The sequence below is a fragment of the Thamnophis elegans genome, chromosome Z (genome assembly GCF_009769535.1).
Source record: "Thamnophis elegans isolate rThaEle1 chromosome Z, rThaEle1.pri, whole genome shotgun sequence".
Lineage (NCBI taxonomy): Eukaryota > Metazoa > Chordata > Lepidosauria > Squamata > Colubridae > Thamnophis > Thamnophis elegans.
The window spans coordinates 100,601,121-100,624,831 of NC_045558.1; the positions used below are offsets into that span (position 1 = coordinate 100,601,121).

At 39.0% G+C, this 23,711-nt stretch overlaps 1 protein-coding gene across 5 annotated transcripts in view; it reads right to left on the bottom strand.

Moving 5' to 3' along the window:
- Positions 1 to 23,711, bottom strand: part of ARHGAP23 (Rho GTPase activating protein 23) — a 191,073-nt gene that overhangs the window by 42,703 nt on the left and 124,659 nt on the right. For all 5 annotated transcript variants that reach the window (XR_004256829.1, XM_032235017.1, XM_032235016.1 and 2 more), the window contains 5 exons: positions 15,991 to 16,045; positions 7,514 to 9,098; positions 4,360 to 4,515; positions 1,096 to 1,207; positions 284 to 341 (listed from right to left, as the gene is read on the bottom strand). Coding sequence is in view for 4 of the 5 variants with exons in the window: in XM_032235017.1 (XP_032090908.1) it covers positions 284 to 341; positions 1,096 to 1,207; positions 4,360 to 4,515; positions 7,514 to 9,098; positions 15,991 to 16,045 (1,966 nt within the window). In the remaining variant the exon portion in view is untranslated. The remainder of the gene's footprint in view (positions 1 to 283; positions 342 to 1,095; positions 1,208 to 4,359; positions 4,516 to 7,513; positions 9,099 to 15,990; positions 16,046 to 23,711) is intronic.

Sequence of the window (23,711 nt, forward strand, 5' to 3'; positions counted from 1 at the left end):
AAATTTTGATGGTATTATTAAAGGGTAAATTCTCTCCTCAAAACAATAGTATAGCTCTGCATTTTCCAATTATAACATCTGCAGCCCATAGAGGTTTCAAGAACAATAAAATGTGTCCCTTAGCCAGAGAAGAACCCTGATCTTTGTAATTGGAAAGAATGCTTTTGAGTGCAATGTTAGCAAATTTCTAAATCTTTATTTAGATTTCTCCAAAGCATAGGGAAAGAAGGAAACTAAATCTTCCCATTCACACTTATTTAAAGAGAGAATCACAAACACTCACCCCATCAGTAAAGAAACTTCTTAACATACGTAGGCTAGGCACACGACTTGGCAACCTCCTGCAGACACAAGATTATGTATGGTTAGCATAAACAATACAAAGTAAAAAAAAGAACTAGCTAACTATGTTTATTGAATAGGATCCTTTCACTGGGCATCCCTCATTTTTTTGAGTATGAAGTTTTAGTCAATTCAGCAAGATGTACCTGATTGTTTCATCACTGGTTCTAATCACTAATACTATAAGATAATAGTATTAATACTATCTACATCAATTTCAAATCCGCATGTGGAACCATAGACAATAGTATGTCTTAGAGAAAATGTTCAGCGATAACAATTCCCTATAGATCATATATAGATAAACAATCCTCCTCACACATGTAACATGTAGACATTTTTGGTTAAAATAACTGATTCAAGTTTTTTAAAAGTACTATTTACTGAACCCCAATATCTAACTCAATATCAAAATATCTTAATATTGTCATGTGTTAATTTTTCACCTATTCCTTTTTCTTTACGGACCCACACAATTCTTAGATTAATTTTGCTATAAAAACCAAAGGTTGAAAGCTGAGATATCTAACAGAAAAAAAACACTGCTTATATTAACAGCTTCAGCTCTATTTAAGAGGTTTTGCAGTTTTTTAAAAAGTGCTCTAAAAGCTCATTTGCCAGGAGACAAAACATATGTAAACTTCAAGGGAAGCAAAATTGTTCTAAGACCTTCTGCACGAATTAGTCTGCCTTCCATTTTATGTAGCTGCTCTTCACCAATGCCAGAAAGAATGTACAAAGTACTAAACCCACCTTAAAAGTTTCCCCTCATCCCGAAATGTGTTCAGACCATCATCACATGACTTGGAGCGTTCTGTGGTTATGGCTAAGAGGTAGGAAGATCGACGGCTGGCTTTGATATTGCCTGTGACAAGTACGAAGACAAATGTTGGCAAGACAGCAAAGACGAAACAGCACAGAAGGGTCAAAAAGGCTCATTTCATTCAAGAATCTGAATCCACAGAGAAAATGTACTAAAGTGGATGGGAACATTATACAGAAAGAATAATCCCTTTCTGAGTTCAAACACTGCCACCTCGGATAATTCTGAGCATGAAGAACTCTCATTCCTCAGAGTTATCCAGTGACCTCCTCTAACTTGTATATCCTGCCAAAGTCAATTTCTCTTGCTTCTGCAGGGCAGTCAACAGGCAATATAATAAATTACACTGGCTAAAAGCAATTTTTCAGTCAAAAATGCAACTTAGTACTTGGCTATATATGTACAGTTGTTACAGGAAGGGGTGACCATGAAAGAATTACTCATAAACACGGCTCTGTAAAAACTGGGAGGCTCAGTCTAACCTGCTTGGAGGTAAATAAGAGATGCATATTTCAAAACACCAAGCACTAATTTAGAATCTCAAGGAAATGCCTATCATTTTTTGGCAAGAGTGGATTGAATTCTTTCCCATTTGTACATCTGACAGTCTGTCAATAGCGGTTGCCAGAAATTGGTCTAAAGCAACATTATCCTCAGGTTTAGTGCTTTAATGTTTTCCAGAAGTAATCATGCTTATGGAGAAAGCTGTAGGTGTGCCCTTACAGATAACATCAAGATCAAGGAGATGGAATCTGAAAGTAGACTTCCCACAAATTACTATAATAAATAAATCATTCAGTAGGTCTATCCAGGGGTGGGCTGCTGGGGATTCACAGGGGTTTGGAAAAACCTGTAGTTAAGATTCTGTGCAGTTCAGAGAACCCCCAAATTCCACTCCTGGCTGGCTCTGCCCAACCTGCCCAACCTCTGCCAGGAGTCTCCACACAGCCCGTTTTGGATGCAGGTAAGTGCAGAGCATGCATGGAGGTTCCGGGAGGGCTAAAAACGGGCCTACCAGGCCGGAAATGGGCCCGTTTCTGGCCTCCGGAGGCCTCCGGAGGCTGGGGAGACCGTCTTTACCCTCCCGGAGGCTCAACCAAAGCCTCCACAGCCCAGGGAGGGCAACCCCCCCCCCTGCCATGGTGCAGGAGGCCAACCAGGCTACGCCCAGAATAACCACGCCGACCCAGCAACAGGGCAGAGAACCCCTTGCTAAAATTTTTGAAGCCCATCCATGGGTCTATCTATCAAAGATGTAGAGTCAGATTTTGCCTCTTTTCAGTTTGGTCTGATTATTCCCTTTATCAGGAAGAACTCTATGAAATCCACTAATTTCCATCCCTTCTGCACCTCTTGATCTAAGTTTTTTTTATCAGAACTTGAAATACTTCAAACTGGCTTTTTGTTCTACAGTAGTTTGATATCCTCCAGAGGGAAGTTAAATCGATGATGTACGCAAGAAATGCAAATATCTTCTTCTTTCCTACACTTCCATGTCTTTCACTGGTAATCCTTCCTCTTGTACCTTTAATGTACATCTATTACTGAATGAATGCATGTAGGCCACAATATATAATTTTATGTCAGTTCTTAGTACACATCTTGTATCTTCTTCCTGCTCTCATAAATAAGAGGATGTGAAGAAACTGACCTATATGGATTCTAAATCATAGGTATTCAAAAATTTATGTATAAATGCATTCCAAGTTTATATATTAAGTATTCGTGTCAGCATAATGATGTCAAAATTTAGTAGGCTTCCTAGATGCCTATCTAGGAAGAGAAAGAATATGGTTCTTCCTTAAATTTCTGATAATGGTGAGGTATACTTCTTGGGATTAAAGAACCAAATTTAACTTGAGGAGCCTCTGTATCAGGGCTGTGTTTTCCCTGCCCGTTCATTCGCGCATGTGCGCTGCACGCTGGATGCATGCGCATGCACAGTTCAATTAAAATTGTTCTGCGCAGAACAAAAAAACAAAATGGCGATGGAACCAGTTGAGGGGCGTGGCAGGCCTGGGTCAATGCCGGTTCCAGTGACCCAGGCTGCCATACCACTACCTGTTCAGCCGAACTGGGCTGAACTGATAGGAACCCACAATTGCTATGTCTATTTATAGCACTAAGAATACACTTTGGAAATATAAAAAAAGTTAATGTGACCTATTATCAGAGTGATCTACCTTCTGTTATCTCCATAAGTGTGTATGTGCACGTGTGCATGAATGCACACACATATGCCCACCCACATTCATTGTTGAATAATTCAGAGTTGTGGTAGCTCTTAATTTCATTTTGTAATGCTCTCACACAATTTAAGAATGATTACCTTAGATATATATATATATATATATAAGGCACAATTTAAAAATAACTAGTTTATAAGTCTAAAGCTTAAGGTTGATAATTTTCTAAATTTCCTTCCTCATCCAATTGCCTCTCCTTATGATTAAGTTTCAGTGAAATTTGTTGTAAACATGCTGTCATCTCCCCCCCCCCTTTTTTTAACATAGCAAATCACTTCAAGGAGAAAATCTGATGCATTTTTTCTAGAATTCTTCTAGAACAATATATAATAAATCTGTATTTTTTAATTTGACTAAAACTGCAATGGTAACAAGTAAAATTTATCAGAATGGTCCAGAATGGTCCATACAAACAATAAAGGTACTACGTTTACCTACTGAGTCCTTACCGTAGCATTCATTAACTATATATATTGTATGTATGTATGTATGTATGTATGTATGCATGCATGCATGCATGCATGCATGTATATGTGCATACTCTGGGACTGAGTTCCCAGCTTGCCAGATGTTGTTTTTAATTTATGCAACAACCTGGTAAACCATAAGCAGTGAAAAACTGCATATAGGTAAATGAGATAACGATAGCGAGAAGGGACTGGATCTCCCTAAGAACTAGCATAATTTTGTTATATAATTTTGAGAGTTTTGCCTTTCTTTTGCTTTTTTCCACTAATGCTAGCTAATGTAAGCTGATACTATGAGCTAAAGGTAGTGCTAACACACTGAGAAGAAGACATCTGAATATGTAATAGATGGCAGCAATGCTATACAAAAAGGTTAGATATTTGTAGTCATCTTATAGATTCCTGGATATTTGCAAGCCAGTTTGCAATCCAAATTTGAATAGCTCACGTTCAAGAAAGGCAATGTTGTCTAAGTACTTACTACAATCCTGGGAATAATGGCGATTCATGGCAAAGGTGAAGGTAGGTGAAGAAGGACTAGCCGAGAGCACCGGGGCAGAATTCATGGCACTGGAAACAACAGAGGAAGCAGGGATGTGTTTTGCCTTCAAATCAATGCTGGGGCTTGTTGGTTCATCTGAAACAGAACAACCATAAAATGATGGATTGTATACAGATGCATTTATATACATTTACTATATTGCATATTTTATATGTGTGCCAAGACAATTTCTCTTCACTCAATGTGGCCCAGGCAAGCCAATAGGTTAGACACGCCTGCTTTAGATGGTTTTCTCCTATCCAAACTCTCCAGAAAATGAGGCAAGATTTCCACAGGAATTCCGTACCTGAGATGTTGGTATATAATTGAGAAATATCAACATAGTCACGATATTTCATTCCAAATCTCTGGTTGAAGTCTTCTAATCAGGTCCATTCACTATGTATTACATCTTATACAGTAAGAGATGGGGGGGGAGAGAGAGACTAGCTTCTTCAGCACCGTCACAAGAATGGTGTCATCCAGTTCCCAAAATACTCAAAGTACAGCAAGAAAGAATTCAGGATGCCCTCATCATGGATTTTCCCAAATTCCCCCAAAAACATGTAATCATTCTAAATGGTACAGCCCATGGCTGCAGATGTATAGGTAAAGGTGACTAACAGATGAAGCAAGGATACCTAGAATCTGGAAAAGAGGTGGTTCTGGCATGGTAGATCAGAGGCCAAGATAGAGAAGAAAGTAATATACAGCTTATCCAAATTCTAGCCTCCTCACTGAATCAAGCTGAGTGACCCTTACATCAGTTTCACTATCACTCTTTTTATAAAAATAAGATTCCCTTTTCTTACTCTCTGAATAGAGGGAGAATGAATCATCGTTCATAGGATATAAACTGTACATATACAATATTTATTTAGGGAAGAAGATATTGTGCTGATTGATTGTTTGGAAAAGTGGATGCAAGCTCTCCAATTTCACTTTACCACTTCAAAACTGCCTCCATGAATCACTTACAGACATGTGCCTAAAATGTAAACAAGGTTGGGAAAACATGCAAGAATGGCTTTTTAAATTCCTCTTCTCCAGCAATGTACATAGGACCTGTCAATATTTTTTCCATGTTACATGTTATGCCTTGGGGGTATGGTGTGTGTGTGTGAGAGAGAGAGGGAGGGGGGAAGGGAGGGAGGGAGAGAGGGAACTGGAAAGTACAGGGCAGGCTGCATATCTTAGTCACATAATCAGAAGAAAGACTTAAAATGGACACATTCCAAACTGCTGAATCGAAACCATTTTTAACCCATTTTTTCTTTTGCCAATGTGTCCATCCCAAATTTTCTTTCTGTCTTCAGTGATTTATTGTAATGATTGACAGCCCTGAGCCCTCCTACACAATTTCTTTCCATCAATTCATTGATTTGGAAAAATAACAATGTGCCAAAAAATCCTTACTGCACCACCAATGTTTAATTCCTCTTTGCAAGCATAAGAGTACAAACTGTATTAAGGACTATATATTATTCATAAATATATCAAAAGATCAAAAACTATTCCATTCTACAGGAAACCATCCCACCTCATTAGATGACCATTCAGGCAACCTTGTTATTCTCCTTGTTTAATCTAGCTAAATGGCAAGTATCTTAGTTAAGTCTTTATGATAAAGTCTGACCTAACAAAAATCAGGGAAGGAATGCCAACAACTGGTTAGGCAATTTTCATTTATTCCCATGACTTTATGGCTAATGACCTGGATGTAATGTTAATGGGTGCAAGGGCAAAGAATAAATGTATTCCCAGTATCTCTTTCAACTCTGCTCTTTTGTATCCATCAACTATTGGGCTGTGAATCTGCCATTTGTATTAAAGTTCTGTTTTGCAAACTGATAAACTACTAGCATCTTAATCATATTATGCAACTAAAAAACAGGGCTGCAATTAAAGTTTGAAAATGGCAGATTAGAAGAGAAAAATGCTCTTCTTGAGAATTTCCTAAAACTTACTCATATATATATTAAAAGTTTTAAAAAGGAGGTTAAAACTAACAAAAACTAACAAAAAGTAAAGAAAGAAAAGAAAATTCAGGAGAAAGAAAAAGACAAAAGTACAAAAAGTAAAAAAATAGAAATAAAAAGCTCCTGTGAAAGCAAATATAACTAGGTTTATAAAATTGCCTCTATAGATACTAAAAAGTTTTTTTGTTGTTGTTGAATGTTTTCTACATTCAAGTCAAAACTTTATTTTTTTTCTGTTTCATGCAAAAAGTTTCTAAAGAGCTTCCAGTCAGCTACAAAAGTAAATGTTGCCTCTCCTCTAATAAAAACAATTCAATTTAGCCATCCCTGCAAGCTCCATCACCATTATAATCTCAGAGCTTTGCTCAAAAAGTGAAGTTCCATGACTTCCCCGCCATCTATTTATCCATTTAGTTAGCCATAAATCCCAACAGAAAAATCTCTGGTTTCAATAGCACATTACAGGTAATCCCTAGGTTAAGAAGCAGTTCTATTCCTAAATCTAAATTAGTGCATGTATTTGCATCCAAAGTTTTTCACACATCCACCATATATGATAAATTGACAATATCTTGAAAATTACTAGTAAAATTAATAATTTTACTAGCAAAATTAATATTGTCTTTGTGCAGCTGTGCAGCTCTCAATATTCTCCAATCTCAGACCAATATTCTCTAAATCTCAGAAGGACATAAACACTAAACAGTTATAGCATTCCCCCTCCCACAGTTTTTTTTTTATAATAGTCTTATTTAGTAATGTTTGGACCTCATTGCAAACAATTTATGAAGTTGACAGAGGAATTATCTTAACAAAATTCTGTTCTGGAGAAATTGAACTAGAATCCATTTCTAGGACCCTAACTCTCTAACTGATTTAAACATTCATGTGAGGTTTAAATTGTATATATACATTGACTATGAAAAACAAAATCTCAAGACCAAAAACATAGTTGACATAAGGAAATAGCATAAACGAAGGCCAGGGACAAAGATACCTAGATAAATATCTTCTACTTCTGCTTTTTTCCAAATGATCTTGAAAAAGTGCACCAGGCATAAACACATTATCAATTTTACCCCCTCCTTCAACAGAATATTGTTTTGTAAACCTACCAATAAATGGGATGAACGCAAGTGAATCCTCTGGTGTAGCCAAAGGGGCCACACCCCTCTTGTTTTCTTTATTGGCTGCCGGCGCCGGTGCAGGTGGATCACAAATGTCTGTTTCCTTTAGATCACTGGGGAAGACAAAATTCATCTGCCTTGCAGGAGGAGGCATTTTACGTCCAGTTGGGGGCTTCTGTCGAAGAACTACTTCATCTTTTCTCTCCTCAGCATCAGACTGTAGTGGTTCTATAGCTTGAGATGAAGAAATCTGCTCAAAAGATTTCACATCATTCTCCTGTTTGGCTGATCTTTGGTCCATTAGGATCTCTGGGCTGCTGGCCAGGAAAGGGTCTGGACAAGTAGAAGGAGCACTTGAAAGCACAGCAGTAGGCAAAGACTTCTCAACATAAGGTGGTGTTGAGTGACTCAACTGCCTTTGAGAAATATTAAATGTTGGAAGGTCACCAAAAGTAGCATCGCGGAAAGAAAGAGCATGGAGTAAGCCAGTCCGACGCTGGAATGAAGGGCTGTAGCTTCGGTAGCCAATATAACCAGAGTCATCAATGCTCTGGAGGTTGGGCTGAGAAGGATGTTTTTGCACATGTACAGAGGGAGGATCTCTGGAAGAGGCAGAAGGAATACAAGTATTTGGATGATTAGGCTGGGCTCGGTTAATTTGCCCATGCTGGTAAAACCTGTCTGATGGCAATATGCACCTTCCATAACTAGGAGAAACCAAGTCAGCCTGTTCAAGAGCTTCCATGGATTGCCCGTATTTCATCAGATAGTTATCTGATCTTGCACGGTAAGTCCAGTTATCATGAGCTGAAGACTGGATTAAAGTTTCTTGGGAAGCACTATGAGACCAACCCCTGGAGGATGAAACGTCTCCCAGATGGTCTTGTGATACACTTCGGTAACGAGGTGGCATAGCACTGCATCGCTCCTCTGAAGAGCTTCGACGTGGTACTTGATTTGAGATCCAGTTGGACAAGGCCTGTTGGCATTCTAGACGGCTAATAGATTTGGGTCCAGCTCGAATGCATTCCCGTGAGGGCCTGCCCTCACGATGAGCATCCTTCAATCCACCATGTGGGTGATGATCAGGAAGATGTTTGGGGGGTCCATAGCAGCCGTGGTTGGGCATAGAGTAAGTGGAAGGAATGTAAGGTGAGGAAGAAGCTACAGAACCTGGACAACTGCTATTGGGGTACTGGGAGAAAGAACCAGAAGTTGGGATATGCCTTGGAATAGGTGCCCGTTGAGTCATTCCATACTGGACCTCCTCTGTACAGTGGGCAGGACTGGAATGGTTGCTAGTGAAATTTTGTTTGGATTCAGTCCAGGCACTTAGATGAGTTTTGTGAACTGCAGTGCTATTCAAAGGAGAAGATGGGCCTGAGGACCCTGAATGGTAGGACTGCCTATTATCCACCTGTTGTCCCTGGTAAATTTCAGCTGTTGAAACATCCCGTCTTGACTGAAATGGATAATTTTTACGAGGATAGCATATAGGTGGTGGCTCAGGAATGCTCTGTGCCCCTCCAGAGTATGGTTCATTGCCCTTTAAGTATGCATCTTGAGAATACGCCTGGAAAAAGGAACAAATGGAAAACTGAGCTACTGAGTCAAATATTTATGTATACAGGTGAACAGGTTACAAATTATATGGAGACTATATTTTAAAATCACAGAGTACATAAATTCTATGACTTTTTATTAATAATATTTTTGTGAATTATCAATTACAATAATCAGGTTTGGAATTGATTATTTAGGCCATCAAGTTTGATTTTTTGTTCAGAGCAGGAATTCAAGTTAAAGCTTGCAGATAGATAACTGTCTAGCCCCAGCCGCACATATATAATGAAAGGAAAATTACCTTTCTCGGTAATTGATTTCATATTTGAACTGTTCTCACTATAAATACGTTGTTTGTAATACTCAATGAGTCTGCCTTCCTTAGATTAAATTGTAAATTAAATGATAGCTCTCTAGAAATTTGCATAGTTTCAACTCTCGTGATATTTTTAAAAACATAGTTATTTTCCCATTAGTTCAGGAAGGATACTTGTTGACTACCATCAGTGATTTGTTAAGTTCCTTTTTTCTCTATTTTACATTGTAAATTGCCCAGAGACATTCTGGACTTGGGGAGACCTTTATGTCCAATCGGGCAACCATCAACACTCTGAAATAAGATTTTTGTCCATGTAACATTTCAAGTATCTGAAGCGTGCTATCACATTCCACCCTCCAAAGTAATCTTTTCTCAATCATCTTTTCTGAAAATATCAATTTTTCAGAATCCCTTTTAAAGTATGATATTCAGAAATGAATACAATGCATGATGCACAGATCTGACAAAAACAAAAGAAATACTTAACTTCCCATAATTTGAAAATTATTCTTCAGTTAATGAAATCTAACATCTGCATTTGTCTCCTTTGCAACTATATTACTATAGTGGTGATTGATTAAGTTTACAATTGATCACAATTCCATTTTTTTCCACAAGTCCCATTAATAGGCTAATTATGCCCCATGATGTATTTTTCAATTTGATTTCAATTTTTTTGTTTCCTATATGAGCAATTTTATACTTTTAAATTTCATAATTACTTTCAGCTTGTTTTCCAACTTACAAGGATCAGGATTGCAATTCTGACGTCTAGTGTATTAACTTTGCTACCCAATTCTGTATATTTTTTCAGTTTGATAACCATTCCACCCATGCTTCACTCAAATCATCAATGAAAATATGTAAGAGCAGAAGACCTAGGACTGAGTCTTATAACACTCCATTTGATGAAGAAATATTATTGTGCTTTCTTTGAGTTGGATTTTAAAGCTGTCTTCATATCCACTTGTCATTCCATCAAACCCACAATTAACCAGCTTGCTAATCAGGATGTTATGTTTCAGATGTGGCTGTGTATTCTAGCATTACACATTGCAGTTCAGCAATGGAATACTTTAAGGCCAATTCTAGCAGTCAGAAATGTTTTCCTTAGCAATCCAGACGCCAAGTCAGCAACAGTAAAGGAGCCAGGAATTGCAGTATGAAGGAAAACTACAACTATAGTGTTTAAGAGGACAGGTGCCTTAAATGATCATATTTTATTCAAGAGTTGTCCCTTTAGCAAAACTAGCTGCTAATACTAGTGATCTAAGGCAAACCATAAAAATATTTTTGGAAGTTAAAAATGGAAGAACTTTAAACTTTTATAATTCCCTGTCTGTGCCTCCTTCTGTAAAGAGTATGCATCCCACATATGCTGAACTTAATCTCTGAAGAACTTTCTTTCTCTTCCACTAGACCTTCACATTTGTTAGCATCACCATTCTTCAGCTTCTTCATCCTCTTTCCAGTTGACCCTATTATCTGCACCAGTGGTGGGTTTCAATTTTTTTTAGAACCTCTTCGGTAGGTGTTGCATGCTTTGTGGGAGTGGCTTGTCAACCATGTGACTGGGTGGGCATGGCCAACTTGCAAAATGTGGTGAAACTCACTTAACAACACTCTTGCTTAGCAACCAAAATGTTGGCTCAGAAACTCTGGCATTTGAAGCACGCAGATCTTAAAGCTGTCAAGTTACAAAACCATTGCACCCCTAACCCTTTAGAAAAAAAAAAACCCAGGGGTGTTGACAGTTTTAAGACTTGTGGACTTCAACTCCCAGAATTCCTCCTCCAGTCATGTTGGCTCAGGAACTCTGGCATTGAAGTGTGCAAGTCTTAAAGCTGTCAAGTTACAAGACCCTTGCACCCCTAATCCTTTAGAAAAAAAACTCTAGGGATGTTCAAACTTGACAGCTTTAAGACTTTAAGGTTTAGATAGGACTCTTAGAGGTGGGCGGGGTGATTGGTGAGCCAGCTAATCAGTGAGTGGCGGGTGGAGCAAGTGTGGTGCAGCCGAGGGGGGGAGGGGAACTGGAACCGGTTCTAAACAGCACAGTAGATTTGTGGAATCTCTTCCATAGAAGAGGTAAGAACTGGCAGGAACCCACCTCTGATCTGCACCTTCCAGGAGACCCTCCAGTTTCTAGAGAATAAGATGCTTCTGGACAGTGCCATAATCACAAATGTTTTCCTTACTACGTACTTACAAATTCACCAGATGTTTATGCAGCAGTTCAATCAATTTAGACAGTAAAAAAGTTATGGATCATTTAGTTCATATTATTTTAGAACATTTTGTCAACTTCTTGTTTTTGGCATGTTTGTAAGTATGTCAAGTTGATCAACAAAACAGCAGCAAAGATACAATTGTGGATGCAAAAGCATCCAATAAGATTTTGAAAAAGAGTAGCTGGTGTTCCACTACCTATACTTTTCTTTACTGGCTTTCCGAGAAGGCAAGAAACTTTGTTGTGGTTACAAAACTAAGGAAGAACCATGACATTTTTTAAATTTATTATTAAATTGATACTCCACCCATCTCACAGTGTGAGGCAACTCAAGATATGTCAGTTCTCTGGCAAGCAAGGTTTTAGAGTGAGTTTTTTTTTTTAGAGTTTATTTCATTTGTATGCCGCCCTTTTCCCTAAGGGGACTCAGGGCGGCTCACAGCTCAAAAAGGGAAGGGGGGATACAGACAGTTTAGTAACAACACAAAACAATACATAATTAAAAGCACAACAGTCATACCATTCGAGATAGGGGCAGCGAATCTTTAGCCCCAGGCCTGTCGGAACAGCCAGGTTTTAAGGGCTATGCGGAAGGCCTGGAGGGTGGTGAGGGTACGAATCTCCACGGGGAGTTCGTTCCAAAGGGTCGGGGCAGCCACAGAGAAGGCTCTCCTCCTGGTAGTCGCCAGTCGACACTGGCCGGCAGATGGAATTCGGAGGAGGCCTAGTCTGTGGGATCTAATTGGTCTAGTGGAGGTAATTGGCAGTAGGCGGTCTCTCAAGTACCCAGGTCCAATACCATGAAGGGCTTTATAAGTGATGACTAGCGCCTTGAAGCATATCCGGACAAGGTGACAATAAACCCAAAGAATGGGAAATATTAAAAGGGCTGGCCACCAAGGGAGAGTTACCCAGAACTCTCCAAAACAAGGCCCCAATACTCCTAAAAGTGAACCTCTTAACTTCTACTAACATCAGAGATCTATCGGGAGAGAATGTTGATGGTTCCCCCAAAAAAGTGATGCAGTGTCACTTTGGTAGATATGTTTTTTCCTCAGAAATAATTCCCATTATGTTTAGTGCTGCATGCTCCACCAAAGTAAACATAGCACTGCAGCCTTATATTTCTTTTTCATCTTATTTAAACATACCATTCTACAAACCTGTTTTAAAGTATTAAAGTCAACTCCTTCTCTCCTTCCTCAACCACCAGATTCCCTACAGTTGGAGTTTAGGAAAGTCGAAAATAACATTGGAGATTTGCCAGGAAGTTGCTAGTATTTAAAATCCTTACAGAAATGGATGCTATTTATATATTTTGGAGAAACTTGAAGTTATGACAATTAGGTATCAGGATAAGGCTATGTCTCTCATTAAAGAGAAAGGAAGAAAATTAAGAAATGTATAAATCTCTGAACTTCAGAGATGGAAAACAAGCTGACTCATTTCCATCTAACATTCTGCAAGTTGGCAGTCATACTAGGAAAGAAAAGTAAGTTGCATCATACTGAAAAATGTCTGATCAGGTTTGCTGAGAGATGGCCTGGAAGAATACTGGTGTGGCTTTTATCCCACCTCACAAATGTCTCTTTTCCCTAAACTACCACCTAAGCATGAAAAGACCTTTGTTAGATAATAATAAAGTCCGAATACCGTGCTTGAAAATAAAATAAAAAAAGATCTCAACTGCTCGTGGCCTAGCCATTCTATTACACACTGGAAACTTGCCCTTGATAGATGAAACCACATTTCAGGCCAGGGACTTGTCAAGTTCCAAAAAAGGAGTTATGTTTAAACCAGACCTTGGCTTAAAGGAGCCATAAGAATGAAAAGAGAAAAGAGAAGAAAAAAAGAAAAGAAAAGAAAAGTTACTATGCTATATGGTATTTGTTTATTTCTGCCTGGCAGCAGCTCCTGTGAAATTAATTAAATACTCAACTCCTCTTGCTTAATCCTGATGCAGGATAACAAGTCCATTAAAATATATACGCACTCTATTTTACATGCTGCTCAGAAGTGGCTAGGCTTCTCCTTAAATCCAAATTCTGCCTTTCTGTCTGCCAGGAAAAAGTCACCCTAGTTCTGGTCGGGATCTGGCCCAACATAAATAGCACAATGTTTATTTATATGGGGATGAAACGCTTAGAATTTAAAATCATTACCTTTGTCTTCTCTGTTGTATTTCTAGTCTTGTATTTTTGTTGCGCATTCTCGGTCTCCCTTCTTCAAAAAGAGAAATGTTCCCTTCCCCTGGAAATCTCTAATGCTCAAGCTAATATTTCTTCTCTTTCTCAATCTTCCTTTTAAGTGTTGCTTTCAGGGGGAAAAAATGACATAAACTAGGACGCCTCAATGTGGGAGGGGTGAAGAGAGCCAAGAATGTCTCTTAATGCATCCTGTCAAGAGTAACTCTGTAACCCAGGCTCTGTCATTGGCTGGCTAAGCCGGCTTCCGCACCACAGGAATGCCGACACACCCCTGATGAGGCACCAGGATAGGGGGAAACCCACACAAAGGTTCCTTTGCTATGAGACGTGTAAAAGCAAAAGCAACTTGGGGTAACAGCGCCTTGCACAGACCTGCAGTTATTGCATCTCTGGCTGTAAACCCTTCTGCCAATGCTTAATTGTAGGCAGAGTAGTGCTCGATACAATTTCAAAATGCCTTTGTTCAAATTTGGAAGTTATTGGGAGGCTATTATAACAGAAGCTCCTGTAATTGTGATAGATAGATAGATGATAGATGACAGATAGATAGATAGGATAGAATTGAAGAGAAAAAGAACAAAGTAAACAAGGAAGTGAAAAAAAAGCAAAAGAAATAGCAAGCTGCTAATTGCTGTTTTTTGCAATTAATGCAACCTATTTCCCCAAGGCTCTGAAACAGGAATGGGTAATCTGTCACACTTCCAATACTGCTCAGCTCCAACTCCCAGGAGCCATGGTCAATGGGTCTAATTTTAAGAGATGTTGATACTTTTATAGTAGCACCATCTGAAGCAAGTCAGCTCTACCAAGCTAACGGATTTAAGCAACCAGGGGGCTCTACTTAATCCTCTGACTTTAATATCACCTCATTTAGAATTCTAGCTATGAACTAGAATTCTAGTCCAAAACTTGTACATCCTTTTAAGGGCCCAATAAAAATTGGTTTTGTTGTTTGCTCAATTTTAAAAAAAACACACCCCATCATGGACTAATAAAGTACAGTGTTTTCTTTGTTTGCTCTTATACTCTGTGTATCAACCTAGGATATTCATTCCAATTTGTAAATCACCTTGGTTGTCTTCATGTTATTTATAACCCTGAAAGAATGAGTCTTTTGGTATTCTCAGTTTGTTGAAGAGAAAATACAAGAGTTCTTTCTTTGGGCTCAAAAGGAGCCATGAGCAAGATAGTAGTCACTGAGTCTTAGTGTATAACATGAATAACACTAGTTCCCTCTGCAAAGAGAAAACCATGTTCTAAGCACAAAGTCAATCCAGATGGAGATGTTATAAATATGGAATATGTCTGTGCATTAAGTATAGAATAATTTCTAGAATGAAATACCTACAAATCTCAATTCTTATTTCAGAAAAAAATAAAGAAAACCTTTATCTATGAAGATAAGCTTCAAAGCCCAGAGAAAAGATTCTATTTTTTATTACTTGCAGTAGAAACTATTATCTATAATAAACCTTAGCTGAAATTAAAATTTATAGTTAATGTTACAAAACGCATATATATTAAAATACAAACAAGCATCTTCTGGTGAGAATGGAAGACCAGCTCATTTTAAAACTCACACAAGGAAAACCTTGAGCATTGGGAAGGAATAATGAAAACAAGGGGGATTCTTCACAAACACCAAGGACACTGCTATTACTTTGCTAAATGATGTATTCTTCTTCAGCACCCCTCCCTAAAAGAGAACATTAATGATAACATTGATCCTGCCAATATTATTTGTATTATATATTGTTCTGGATGGTGCAATCTAATTTTTGACCTAACTATGTGTCGTACGTAAAAAAACACATTTTTTCCCAATGGTTTCAGAAATAAAAAATTCAGAACACAGAATTAGTGGAAAATGATAAACAGGGCTCTTTAAGCCCTGCTTCTTTACTCTAGGTGTTCAACTACCATTCTTTGTCCCCAAATGCCTAGTCCCTGAAGGTTTTCTTCCATTTAAATCAATAGACACCAGTGTGTTAGTGTGTTTTTGTATGTGTTTGTGTGTCTTTGTACTTGTGTATGCATAGGTACACTTAAACCCTCAAAAGATACTTGGTGAAAATATCATTAAAGCCCAACTTGCTTTCCAATCAACAGTCAGGAGAATATCTCCTGGCCCTGGCAAATAACTCACCAGTTGCAGAATATCCTCATCTTTTGGCATAATGGAGAGTTCCAAAGCATCTTCACTGCAGAAGAGAGAAGGCATTTTTTAAAAGATTAATGATGAATAGGAATTTTCTACCACACTGCACTGTAACAAAGCTCAAGCAAGGCTGTGCTCAAAGGCAGACATTAGATCTGATACCTAGATTCCAAATTGGCAAGATTGCCACCACACATTTGGGTTCTGTTTGACTTGGTGTCCTGCAAATGTGTGGGAATATGCTCTCCCCGTTAACCTTAGCATTGTGGCTGTACTGGTAGATAAGATAGGGATTGTAATTTAATGCATCCATCAAACTTCAGTTTAGAAAGAGTTTAAAGGATTACTTTAAAAACCCCATGCACAAGCACACAAGATTGCTAAATTAAGAGTCTAGAATTATCTAAGGGCACTGTTGTTCTCCACATACACTGACTCTTGACTATATAGTCAAATCTCTTTTACCCAAACCAATACCAGTATGCCATGTCAAACAAAAACAAGAACAAGAGTAAGTTAATAAAAATACAATGACAGGGACGATAGGCACGTTAGTGCATTTATGCATGCCCTCTATATTATCAGAAGGTATTAAACAAAAAAAAAATAAGAATGGGGATATGGTAACCAGCAGTTGCTGAACTACCAGTCCTACCATCCTTCACAATAGGCCTAGTGGGCGTGGCACTGCTTGGAGATGAAGTTGAGCTACACCTAGAGAAATATAGATTCCTCACCTCTGTTCCATTTAATAAAAGGATGGAGAGAAGGAAATGCTTTTTTTTTCTGTGCATAATATTTTTTCATAAAACCAATAGACAAGATACTAATATTGCTCTTCTATTTGGGTTTCAGATACTTTTAATTACAGGGGTCAGCAATCTTTCCAGAAAATAAATACCTTCAATAATACCTTCAGTCAATTTTGCCTAAGCACCTTTTAGTGTATTTTTAATAGGATGAAAATCTCACAAGAACATAAGGTTCTCCCTAAAGATGACTTTCTCATGAGATCTCGTTCTCCTCCATCCAAACTAATCACACTGCAACATTTTCGTGGTCTATCTGAACCCAACATTAATTATTAATACAAATGGAAAAGCTTTTTTCTTTTAAAAAAGGAACAGAATAAAAGTCTAATTAAAACATCAGAAGTTAAACGTACCAGGAGAATCACAATGTGATATTATACACTTTACTGATTAGTCAATTGATCATATCAAATAGGAGCATCGGCCACAGTGTTTTACAATAAAATCAGAAAAGATTACAGTGAAGTAGGTTAAAATAGCTGCAGTGAGATAAAATAGAATAAAATCTAATAGTTAAGATAAAGTGAAGATAAAATATAAGATAAAATAGTATAAGGCAAAAAAGAAGAGAACTTTATTAAATCATTTGACTATGTAAAACTGATATAAAAATTCAAATAATAAGAAAACAAAACTTTATAATGCATAATCATCCCTACAATTAAACCCAATTTTTACAAAGGTATTCTGTCCTCTTTGAGATAGCCTTTGAAATGAAGATTATTGATGGTGTGCAGGTTAGTTCCCTAAAATAAGCAAGACTTCCCCCGCCCCGCCCAGATGTCTCCCAATATTTTTTAGTTTTGAAATTAAAGGTCCAAATAAGCTGCCCCTTCTCGATAGTAAAATTTGCTGTCAACAAAAATGTGTCAGGTATCTTCAGTGGGAGGTGCTTCACAAATGCACAATCTTTCTTCAATTGGGACTCCCTTGCTTTACCATGAAGTAAAGTCGAGTTATGCTCTAGAGAAACCACTTCTGAAATGTTGAGGCATGTAATTTTTAAAATGTTTTTTTCTAAGCCTGATTTGTGTTCAGCCAGACACTTCAAAAACTTGACACATTTAAGTACTGCAATATTATCTTGGGCAGCCACATGAAGGCACCTATAGTCTTTTCTTTTCTGTGCCTTTCCATCCCAGTTCTTCCTTGATCAATAGATCAATAGACCCTTATTGCATGGTCTTTTTTTTTCTTAGTTTCTATGCTGGGGTGGCCCAGGAGTTAAATCCAGGTATCGAGATTTATTCATCCCCAGCTGTTAACCAGATCTTTTATACTGCGACCAGACCAAAATTGCATTGAAGTTTAGATAGATCACATAGTTTGTTCTTCCATTCTTCTACATTCTGTGTTAATATAGGAGCACCAGATAAAAAACTGGCAGCTATGATTTCATATTGTTGTGTATATAACAATGGCAAATCCAGCCTATACATCTGGCTGAGTGATGAACCATAATAATAACTTTAATAGAAAAGTATTTATTTCAATATGTTTACTCAGAGGTAGAATGCAAGATTATTTAGCCAGTTTCACATTATAGGCATGTGAAATTTCACTTTCATTGGTGGTTCCAAGTTGCTTCACAGTATAGGAATCAGTATTGACTAAGAAAATGATTAAGTGTATGGGGAGCAAGGATTTCACAATATTTATTACAGTATTTAAATTAACTTAGCCTTTGTCCTGGCTCTTCCCTATTTGTCCTGGCTCTGAATATTTGTCAAAGGTAAATATGGATCTCAGCTTCTGCTTTAGGCATTTTCAAAACCTCCAGATTTTTGTGAGCCAAAGGGGTTTTTAATGCCTTCTAGAAAGTGTCTCCAGGTGAGGAGAGCTCACTGCATGTAAATGTCCTTTTTCCAGGCTGCCCATCTGCACTTGGAATTGGACAGTTTTCTAGAGTTGTAAGCACATAGCTGCAACATCCCTTGGTGGTTTTTCTGAAAAAAAAACCCTGACTGCTACCAGTGGTGTATTAACCATTAACAGACTAAGCACATGCTTAGGGCACCAGACCCAAAGGGGCACCACAAAGTTGAGAAAGGAAAAAAACCCAATGTAGCTTGCCTTTGTTTGTACAGTATATACAAAGGAGGGAGGGCACCAAGATTTGTCAGCGCTTACGATACTAGTGAACCTTACTCCGCCACTGACTACCACATCGGCTTGTTGCATTCGCATTTGAGTCTGGGTGTTTTAGCACGGGCTTGGCTATGAATAGACATTTAATTTTTTCAAAACCTGCTTGGCCTTCCATTGTTCATTTAAGGGGCTGGCTCGGCTTAGGTTTTCCCTCTCCCTTTGTCTTTAGGAGGTTAGTAATAACGAATGCTATTTGAGTGAATGAGGGGATGAATGGCCAATAGAAGTTAGCAACTCCCTAGAAGTTTTGGAACGGTTTTCGGGTATGCGGGCTCCCCCATTCTAGTATCGCTCACACCTTCATCTCCACCTCCTTGTGGAAAAATATTCAATTAGCCCAAAAAGTCAATCTTATCCTTGTGAAACTCCTTGGAGAGTTTTGTGTATAATTGAGTGGCATGGTTTTTTTTTCAGTACTACTCTGACCAGCTTCACTGTTCCTCCAGTTTCAGTGTAAATCAGAATATCAGCTAAGTAAACTAGGACCCATTTATGCAAATGTTCATGCAGGACTTTGTTAATTAATTGCATGAAGACTGCAAGAGCCCCTTGTAGCTTAAGAGGCAACACTCACAATTGGAAGCACTCCAAGAGGTAATTGAGGACTGTTGTCTACACATTTCCTTCTTTAATGGATATTCGGTAATGTGCTTCCCTGAGGTCTAATTTTGTCAATATGTTCCCTTTGGTTAGGTGGCAAGGAGATGTTTTCAACACAAATGGTGTTTAGCCATAGTAATTCACGCATAGGCAAAGGAAACCATCTCCCCCCACAAAAAAAATAGTACATGCAGTGCCATACGGGATTTTGCTGGCTGAATGAAACCCTGTGTTAGATTCTCATCTATAAAGGATTGGAGTTCATCCCTTGGAGTCAAAGAGTATAATTTTGGCTTCAGTAATTTTTCTACCAGCAGTATCTCTATGGAACAGTCTGTGAGCGTGGGTGATTGGTAATATGTCTGAATCCTTCTCATTGAATACTTCTCTCAAGTCCCAGTGCTGTTTGGGGATCAGAAGGGGGTGCCTTTCCTGTTCACATCCTTTTTTAGAAAAACAGTTTTTAATTCCTGTAATATATCCTGCTCCTTCTAAATGCAGTTGAAAGAGTCCAGTTGAGCATGTTGAAATCACACAGATTAGAGCCTTTCCCTTGATTGCCATCTGGGTTATCTCCTCAACTCAAATGCTATCAGAATTCTCTGGAAGCCTGTATATGACATCAATTCTGATTGTCTGAGCCTTCTCTAGTTTGTCATCAAACCCACAGAGTTTCAAGTAGATCACATGTTTTCTGAAATAGTTGTAGTTTTATGCCTTTTTTGACATAAATGGCAACTCCAACCCATCCCATTTTCTACTGCCCTTTCTGCATACTATGTAGCCTGCAATACTTATATCCCAATCATTTGAATCCCTGAACCATGTCTCTGTAATTGCAACATAAACCATGCTATCTCTGGACATAACAGCTATTAGTTCACAAAGACTGTTGCCTAAACCAGGGGTCTCCAACCTTGGCCACTTTAAGACTTGTGGACTTTAATTCCTAGAGCTGGGTGAGGAATTCTGGGAGTTGAAGTCCAAAAGTGGCCAAGGTTGGAGACCCCTGGCCTAAACTGTGAGCATTAGTGTACATGATATGGCACACACTATCAAAATCTTGATTTTTTTTTCTTAGCAGCGACTTCAATACTATTAATCACACAAACATCTATCTTAGAAACAATGACAACCCCATTAGTTTTAGATTGTTGGAGCAGAAATATTCTGTATCAATTAATTATTTGTCCCCATTATTCAGTTTAAATGCTTCTCCAGAACACCCCAAATTTAATACTAAGTAGCTCAATTCCTTTTTGTGATGGACGCAAACCATCTCTCCTATTCACCTTTATATCAGACCAACTGCAAATAATATGACCAAAATAACAAAAGCCATCAACTTTACACCATTCTTTTAGCCACATATTGAACTGTAATAAGTGCTGATTCTCCCCCACCCCCTTGCTCCTTATATACAGGTAAAACCTCTACAATAATAAGACTGAAGTCTACTCTGCTATGTTCCTGGCCCAAACTCTGGAAATATTTCTGCACAGGAAACACATTTTTTTTACACAGATCATTCGTGCAAATATGAACATCAATACCACAATCCTTACTAGCATTCTTGACAATCTTAACAATGTATTTCTTTTCTCTGCTGGGTGTAGCACCAGGCAGGTATCTCACCTCTTTCAAACTTCCACATCCTTTCCTAACTAGGCACCTCTTACAGTTGAATCCCCAACCAGAAGATAGCTTTCTTTTTTTTCCCCTTATCCAAGACAACTTTGTCCTCTGGAACGATCTCCCCGTTGAGATCCGGACCCTCACCACCCTTCCAGCTTTCCGCAAAGCCACTAAGACCTGGTTGTTCCGGCAGGCCTGGGGCTGATGAATTTCCAGCCCCACTTGAATGATGCGACTGTTGCTGTATTTTAATCTGTCTGTCTTTTGTTTTTCCTATTTGTATCCCCTTCCCTCCTGGTTGTTAGCCGCCCTGAGTCTCTCGGGAATAGGGCGGCATACAAATTGAATAAACTACAACTACTACTACAACTTGTTCCTCATGGACCACAATTCCCTGCCCAGTTGAGTCATTATCATCACAAACAGTTGTAGCTGCCACCTTATTATTCTTATTAAGTTCACCAGTGACACTATCACTATTATGCAGCAACACATCAAAAGCATCATGTTTATGGCCCACAGCTCTCACTTTGTGAGATCCAACAATTGTCCATACTGCCTTCTCCTGCAGGGTCTTTGTGGAAGAGGAGGCTGATAACTGGGCAGCCAGTTTAACAGAAAATACTGGCTGAGTCAGCTACCTAATTTCACCTGAAGAGCACAAACTAAAGATTCTAGACAAACAATATGTCCATTTAAACTAGCAATCTGCATGCAAATAGGACAATATCCAAACTTAAAAACAGTACAGTAGCAAAACAAAGGTTGCACTAAATTAAACCAGTCGTTCTAAAGATAAAATTGAAATCCCATAAACACTTACTAAGGTTGAAGTGTTGCTGTTTTCAACATTCTGAATGTTTTTAAAACTCTTCAGAAGCACATTTCTGGTCAGATGTTCTCAGAACTACCAGGCGAGTAAAACTTTTCAGACAATCAAACTAAATTACTTTAAAATACCAAGCACTGCCAATTTCCATCCATGGACTCATGGATTCCCAACCTACAGCTGTACTCAGTTTTCTGGGGCTGTGCTTGTGGCAACTCTGGTGGCCTCCCAAGTTGCTCAGCTGGACCAAGAGCTGGCCTGAGAATGTTGAGGGAAAGTAGATTTGGTGCTAGGGATTCTCACATGACTTCTGTTCTTCTCTGCCAAATGACCTGCCCCCACAATGCAGGCAGAGCCTTTCCAATGCCAGTGGTACTTCTCTGGCTATTTCATACACAGTCGAGCATGTCTGACTTGCAGAGGTTCCTCATGAAGTGGTGTTGCTTCTCGCACCACCATGGGACCTGAAGACCTTGCTTTGCACCTCCTCACCATTCCCTCGAGATGGTTATTAATATGAAGATGCAGGTACATCAACTCCTAAAGGGTTGGGTGGAATTCGTGTCTTGCCTACTAATCTGACAGCTTTGCCCGTCCTGAAACTGGTTTGTAAGGACCTCCTCGTTCCATTTTAGATCCTGGCTTACCAGACAAAAGTCCCCAATTTACTCGGCCATCTCCTGCCACCCATTTCAATTCTGGCAGATGCCTGTTGGTGGTCACATGCTTCTCAAACATGCACTTCAACTGAGCACAAAACCATGCAAAGCACCCAAGAGCAGCAGAGTGAGAAACGGGTTGGCCAACCTGGCCAGAGGACATGTCACCAGACTAAGCATGAATCCTGCACCTGCTTTTAAGAATACACATTTGCTCAGATGCACACTTCTGGTCAGATGCTTTCTGAATGAGCAATCCCAAGTGACTTCTGTGGGTGCTCAACTGTTAATTGGGCAACTCTCCAGGAAAAATAACCAACCCAATGTGTGGCTGTCCCCAGTTGGCTGGGGTTGTGTTCGCAGCAGCTCTGATGGTCTCGCAGCTTGGTCAACCTAGACGAAGGGCTGGCCTGAGATTGTTGGGAGAGAATATATCTGATGCTCACGTGGTCTCTGTTCTTGTCTACCAAATGACCTGCTCCTACAACGCAGGCAGAGCCCTTCCAATGCCAGTGATCATTCTGTGCCTGTTTCACGCAATCAAGCATGTCTGGCTTGCATAGGTTCCTTATGATTTGGTGTCGCTTCTCACACCACCAGGGCAACCCTGCTTGGCACCACCTCACTATTGTTTGCTCAAGGCAGCTATTAATATGAAGACACATGTGCATCAACTCCTGAAGGGTTGGAGGCATTCCTGCCTTGCCTACTTGACCCCTCCTGAAACTGGTCTGTAAAGGCCTTTTCATTCCATTTTAGGACCTGGTTTGTCAGGCGAAAGTCACCAATGTAGTTGGCGATCTGTTGCCACCTGTTTCAACTCCTGCAGATGCCTGTGATAGTCTGGACTTTCACAAGATCCTCAAACTTGCACTTCAACTGAACACAAAATCCTGCAAAGTCAAAGTCACCCAAGAGCCGCAGAATAAGAAACAGGGTGTCCAACCTGACTGCAGGCTAATCACGAATCCCACCTTATCCCAATCAGTCTGAAAATCCCTTTTCACACATTCATGAAGAACTGGC